General features: G+C 53.4%; 1 protein-coding gene across 1 annotated transcript in view; it reads right to left on the minus strand.

Moving 5' to 3' along the window:
• The window catches only part of PGC (progastricsin (pepsinogen C)), a 3,121-nt gene extending 781 nt beyond the window's left edge, over window positions 1-2,340 (minus strand). The window contains exons 1-7 of the mRNA XM_009084632.1: window positions 2,285-2,340; window positions 1,861-2,014; window positions 1,342-1,459; window positions 1,034-1,152; window positions 530-729; window positions 257-379; window positions 1-45 (exon numbers count right to left, since the gene is read on the minus strand). The exon at window positions 1-45 is cut by the window's left edge and continues 88 nt beyond it. Of these exons, the coding sequence (XP_009082880.1) occupies window positions 1-45; window positions 257-379; window positions 530-729; window positions 1,034-1,152; window positions 1,342-1,459; window positions 1,861-2,014; window positions 2,285-2,340 (815 nt within the window). The remainder of the gene's footprint in view (window positions 46-256; window positions 380-529; window positions 730-1,033; window positions 1,153-1,341; window positions 1,460-1,860; window positions 2,015-2,284) is intronic.
• Between the last annotated feature and the right edge of the window lie 4,499 nt (window positions 2,341-6,839).

Raw genomic sequence — 6,839 nt, forward strand, 5'->3', positions numbered from 1 at the left:
CAGCCCTGGCTGCACCAATTGGTCACTGACTGCCCAATAGCAAACCTGGGAGGAGAACAGGGAAAAGGATGTTGCTTTAGGCACCCACCAGCACCTAAAGCCAGGCTGGAGCTGTCAGTCTGGGATGCTCTGAGAGCCACTGAGCCTTGAGCCTGTGCCTGCTGCAAAGCTGCAGCTTCACGTGGGGGACAGCTGTGCCCCTCTCCATCCATGGGCTGCCCAGGGGGTGATGCCCAGAGGTACAAACACAACTCACTCCTCAACTGCGACCTGCCAGTAAAGCTTCTGTGTCACTGGTGCCCACACAATGTCCCCACGGAAGAGCCGAGGGTCGATTCCCCCGAAAATGATCTCTCCCCCATACTGGTAGGTGGGTTCACTGCAAAACCAGAAACACAGCAGCAGAGGTCAGTAAATCAGTGTGAGACACATGAGCTAGACAGGGATAAGTCCACAGTGGATGCTCAGAGGGACAGGCAGGGCACACTGGTGCACACAGGAGATGCTGAGTGCCCTGGCAGAGTTTTACCGCGAGAAGTAGAAGCTGAAGATGGGCTGGGCGAGCTGGTTCTGCTGCAGCATGCCCTCCAGTGCTGTGGGCACCTCTCCCACTGCCAGAGAGGGGTAGGCCATTCCCAGGATCCCATCAAAATCGGCGAAGTAGAAGGGCTGTGTTGGCTCCTCCTCGCTGAGCCCAAACTCCTGGTTTGTGACTGTGATGCTCTGGATCTGGAGGGCAAAGGGACACCAGGTCAGCAAGGCAAACCTGAGCAGCTGTTGGAGGGCAGGGCTGATGGTCCTCAAGCCCAAGGGCATGCTGCAGGGTCACAGCAGGTGGCAACCTCACCAGGCGGCAGGAAAATTAGCAGGAATAGGGTGAAAACATGGGAAAATCCCAACTAGGTAACAATCTGGCAATATTTTATCAGTTCTGCCCACAGTTTGTCCAAGTCTTGCAACATCAAATCCACTTTCAGGCTGTCCTTGGGCTCTTTCCATCGGGACACAGGCCCCAGGAGCACCTCCAACTCACCCTGAGTGTGTCGTAGCCCAGCAGCACTGAGACTGTGCCGCTGCCGTAGGAGATGTTGTAGGAGAGGTTGTCAGGGCTGAAGGTCTCTGAGTCACTGGGCTTGAACTTGGCGTGATTGACTGCGGGAGAGGGAAGAGGGAGAAGCTCCTGGGATCATTTTTGGTCTGGCATCATGATATTCCCAACGTGATTGAGCTACAGGGTAGTAGCTGGTACTAACTACTACTACTAGTAGTAGCTCAACTCACAGCAGACCAAGTGTACTCACAGCACACTGACACTCCTCTCAGCACACTCAGGGTACTCACAGCAGGCTGGACTCTTGCAGGCCGTGGAGGGCACCCACAGGTTGGAGGAACCAGTGTCAAAGAGCACCAAGAAATTCTGGGGGGGAGTCCCAATGCTGATCTCCCCAAAGTAGGAGGACTGCAGCAAGAAATAAGGCATCTCCATTAGCCACAGGGTCAGGGACAGACCTCACTTTCATCTGGCCTGCAGTGCCCTGCAGGGTGGTGGGGAATTCCAGGTAAGGAATGCCAGGCTCACTCTTGCCAATAACCAGCCAGGCAGGAGCAGACTGAGCTCCCATCCTTCCTTTTCTCCCAAAACATGAAATATTAAATATCTGTTGTGTCTTTGTAACATGCAGAAAAGCTTTACTGTTCCTGGCTGGGAAAAAGCTTCAGTAAAGTCTAAACCAGAAGTTAAAAGAGTGAGGGGAAAGCAATTTCTCCCTCCTGGAGGCTCAGGGGTGACCAGATTGCTCTGGCAGCTGGGAAGGAGGAGGGAAGGGGGACAGGAGCTGGAGGGGAGCTCAGGGTACTCACATCCAGGTGGTTGGTTATTGGCTCATTCACAACACTGCCCTTAGTGGGGCTGTATTTCTTAACAGGATCATACTGAACTTTCTTCAGGTACTCATCCAGCACTCCAGCTGCCCTCATCTTCTCCCGGATAGACTCACCTTTCTTCAGATAGATCCTGCACAGGGGAGGAAAGCACCAACAGAACACAGCAGAAAATCAGAGGACACTTTGGGCGTTTTCCAGTGCTCAGTTCTCTGGGCTCCTTTGAACCCTGGGAACCCTCCAGTCCCCAGGGGCAGCCAGGACTGGGCCCACCATGTGGAGATGCAGGAGGCTGGAGCACACCTGCTCAGCATCCTTGGGGACGCAGTGAGCTGTGCAGGTGGCACCTGTAGCCAGGCCCTTGTCCACCCTCTCCCCACTCTTCCTGCTGCAGGACACTCACCTCACTGCTCCCTCTGCCAGCTGCAGGCACACCAGGGTCAGGACGAGGCACTTCATGGTGCTGAGCCGTCGCTGCCCCAGGCACAGGCACTGGGATGTGGCAGCAGCAGTGCTGGGCTGCCCTTGCTCCCAGTTTTATACCGGGAGGCAGCGCTGCCCTTATCTGCTGAGCTCCGTTTTCCATTAGCACCACGCGCACCCCTGACCTCAAGGGCTCCTTTGTGCTTCAGGCCACGAGGATTCGGAGCAGTGTGTGTCCTTAGCGAGGTGCTCAGGTGAGGGCAGAGCAGCACACGTCTTCCAGAGCGAGATCAAAGTGCTGCCATCCGATAAGAGGCCACAGCTTATCGCGGCGCGGGGAGGAGGGACCCGACGTCACCGTCTTGGGGCGATATCTGCCCTCGCCCAAACCCGCTCAGACCTTGCCCCAAAACAAAGGCCCTCGCGGCTCCTGGCGCAGGATGGAAAGGCTTTGGTCTGCTCTCCTTCCGCCCGCCGGGAGGATGGATGGATGGCTGCTGGCATCGAGGCCTGCCCAGGGCACAGGGCAAAGCCTTGGAGCCCATCAGGTTCCTTCTCCTTTCCTCCTCCATGGTCCCCAGTGCTGTTCTGCCTCCAACTTTCTCCTCCTCTTCACCAGCCTCCAGCCCTTCCCTCTCCTCTCCTGCATTTCCAGCTTTCTCCTCCTCCTCTTCACCAGCCTCCAACCCTTCCCTCTCCTCTCCTGCATTTCCAGCCCATTTCCATGTCAAACACCTCCACCTGCTTCTGCTTCACTATTTGGAAGAAATCACCTCTTTTTCTGTGGTTATTTGTTCCGTGGAGTACCCAATTCTCTCCCCATCCTGTGTCCAAGGGCTGTGCCTCCCTGCACAGGAAGGTGTAACCCACCTGTGGGGAAACCCTCAGTGTTCAACTCATCCTCCTGGTCCTCACACCAGCCCAGAAAGCCAGAAAATTCATTGTTTCCATTTTTTCCTGTGAAAAAAAGAGAACCACAAACACTGACTTCCCAAATTGCCAACAAACACCCAAACAGATCACAATGTTTTTGGTTATGCCCCAAATATTTCCTAGGAAATGGACCAGAATGAGTTCCTCACTATCTAAATATTTTCTAGCTAACAGATCAAAACATTTTTGGTTATGACCTAAATATTTCCCAGCAAATAGAATGTTATCCTTTCAGTTACAGCCTCAGTATTTTCCAGACCTCCTCCCGCCCTGTTTCCATCCCCAACCCAAGCAGCCTGGCTCTTCCCAGTGGGAAAATCACACTCTGTCACTATTGCTGCTCATCGCGTGTCAACACTCCACATGGACCTCATTCCCTCGGGAGCACCAGGGAGTGTGTCCTTTGCTGGATACTGAGACCCTAATAAAGCAATTACCTTGTTTGCCAGCAGGATTGATAGAAAGATCAACTTATTAAGGTTGGATAAAAAGCACATTCGGGTGGAAGCAAAGCACAGTTATCACAGCGTCAACAGACGGACCAGGGCCGGCACGTCCCTGCCCTGCCAAAGGCAGGGTAAAGTGCCCTCTGCAGCACACACCCCCTGCCACTTTCTGGCACTTCTCGACCCAAAGTCAGTCAGCACTGAGCTGCTTAGTCTGATGGGAATCACAGTTTCTAACACCAGATCCTGTGTCCCTGCGCAGAGCAGAACTCGCCAAGATCACACACTTGCACTGCTCCCAGGCAGGACTTCCCTCAGCTCCAGGCAGGACTTCCCTCAGCTCCAGGCACTTCCCCTCCTGTGCTTTCAGTTTCTCTTCTGTGCTGGTCCAATGGCCCAGCCCACATGCCAACAGCTCCAGCCCAAGGAATCCCATCTCTCCCTTCACCCATGGCTAAACCCAACACCTTTCCCAGGATACTGAGCAGAGCCAACCCAGCAAGGGAAATTCCTCCCTGTGAGATGCTGAGACACTGGCACAGGTTGCCCAGACCAGCTGTGTCTGCCCCATCCCTGGGAGTGTTCCAGGGCAGGTTGGACAGGGCTTGGAGCAGCCTGGGCTGGTGGGAGGTGTCTGCCCATGGCAGGGGATGGAACGAGATGAGGTTTTAGGTCCTTCTAACCCAAACCAGCTTGTGCTTCCATGATTCCATGGAGAAAGCCTTGAGGGAAGCATTGCCCACGATGGCATGTGTCCCCAGGCAGCTGTGTTTATGAACCCACATGAGCACAGATCCTCCACTCAGTGCTGCACGAGCTGCTTTCGGTGCTCTGTTTCCAAAACAGAGGTGACAGTACACAGAGGAACAGCTTCCATCCACATTAAAAAAAATTCCTCTTCTTGGGGCTCTATGTTGGACATTAAATTTCCCAAACCAGGTGAGGATCAGCCATTCATCGTGGTGAGAACCTAAAGGAGCTCCGAGGGAGTTGGAGAGCACAGGTAAGGAGAAGAATCACATGGGAGGAGAGTTTGAGCTATCACTGCTTCATCTTGGCCTTTCAACTGCAAAATCACATTCACTTATGGAAGAAAAACAAATTAGATCCCTTCTTTACAATTAGCCTTTTCCATTCCCTGGCCTGTAATTGCCAACTTCAAAGCTCTCAGGAGTCTCACTAATGAATTCACCTCCAGTAAGAGGGACCAAACCTGTTCTGCTGCCTGTGGGAGGCATTTCAAGACAGGCCAAGTTTGGGGGAAAGACAAACTTCCCAGAAAGTCTGTGGGCAGCCCTCCCAGGGGCTGGATTTAGGCAATAGGTTCATTAGTGATCACTCATTAATGATACTTCACAGTCAAGAAACCACCCGAGAGGGCTGAGCAGCATCACACGAAGGACAGAGGAGACTCCAGGAGAAAAGAGAGCAGAGGGAGCTGCAAAACCAGCCCTGGTTTGGTTGTCTTTCCAGTGAACAGCATGGCTTGGGTGAAAAAAACACTTAACAGCTCAGAAATAACCAACACACTCAAGTCTCTTTGCAGAAATATTGACCCCTCAACCCTCACAACCAACCTCTCCTTGGCCACCTCCTCCCTGGGAGGCAGGTCCAGCTCACAGCTATTCCAGCCTCCTTCCCTGGGGGAGAAACAGGCAAAGCATGTAAGGCCCAAAGGAAAATCCACGAGATCCACCTTTCCAAGGTGCTGTAAAGATACAACAGATTGGAGAAACACCATTCCCAACCGAAATAAAACAGTGACAAGGGAAGACTCCGAGAGCTGTTGGAAGGGATCCTCCTGCCCATCGCCCAAAGCACAGAACCCAGGGCAGAGAGCTCACAGCTCCTCACCTTCCAGCCCAGCCCTGGATCCTCCGCTGGAATCGTTTTTCCCGCAGCCACTAGAGGAAGCTGCGACACTTCGCCGGGAGAATCCCAAACGAGACACCTGAGCTCAAATCCCAAACGACACACTCAGCGCTCAAACACTGCTCCGATCCTTCCCTGCACCTTCACACCACCTGGAAAGAAGTTCTCAAAGGCTCCTGGGGACTCAGTGTAGACACAGCTCTTGGGGAGTTTTCCGGGATAGCAAAAAAAGAGGGGGAAAAAAAATCACTGGGATGTGACCACGACCTGCACTGTGAAATGCCAACTGCTTTCCGAGGGGAAAAAAAAATCACTAGGATGTGACCACGATCTGCACTGTGAAATGCCAACTGCTTTCCTGGCTGCCTGTGCAACCCTTCCCCTTTCATGGCTTAAACGGGGAACGACCTGCTGCAAACAATGGGCTCGGCCTGGCTTTTCATTCCTAAAGCTTTCCGGGGAGTTGGGATGCTGCTGGAGCACAGTCTGCTGAGCCAGCAGTGCTGTGCCCCAACCCACAGCCACTGGGGAGGGAGGACAGGGGCACGGAGCAGAGGATGCTCACACTGGGAGCAGAGGATGCTCACGCTGCAAGCAGAGGATACACTCAGCATCTGCTCCGTGTCTTCTCCTCTTTGAGGCTCATCGAGGACATTCTCCTTCCCTGAGGAGGTGCAGCATCCCCCAGTGTAACTGGGATAGGGGATGTGCCCGAGAGCAGCACTGGTGTGTTGGCTGTGTGAGCTCACACACTGCTCTCAGTGTCCTTTGGGAGCACTGGATTTGCCAACAAGGAAAGGGAGGCCCAAGTGGGACAGCCCAGATCACCTGTAGGACATGAAAATCAGCAGCTCAAACAATCCAAGCCACATTTCCCAACACAAAGCTCACGAGGAGCCACAAAAAATGAGACTGCAGCTATGAATTCAGCCTTTCTGGGGGTCACCAGTGAGAATTCCCTGATTCCAGGAGCTCACTGATCCCTCACATCAGCCTCATCCCACCCCTCAGCTGCTGCCACCCAAAGCACAAACAGCTCCTTCCCTGGCCTTTAACTCACCTGCAAACCTCCCACGGGGGTGGGAAAGGACCTTCCTCTCCTCCTCCAGGGACATTTCAGCCTCTTTTCCCTTTCTGGGGATGAGGGAAATAAGTATGTTGTATTTCCTGCTCAGGTAGGTTCACATGGAGGCTCTGGTGGGAGTTGTTAGTGCTGTCCCAGAGTGACACCGACAGCTTAGCAATTCTTTATTTAAATACTTTATTTAAAGCTTAACGCAGTTA

This window comes from Acanthisitta chloris, unplaced genomic scaffold (genome assembly GCF_000695815.1).
Source record: "Acanthisitta chloris isolate BGI_N310 unplaced genomic scaffold, ASM69581v1 scaffold40611, whole genome shotgun sequence".
NCBI lineage: Eukaryota > Metazoa > Chordata > Aves > Passeriformes > Acanthisittidae > Acanthisitta > Acanthisitta chloris.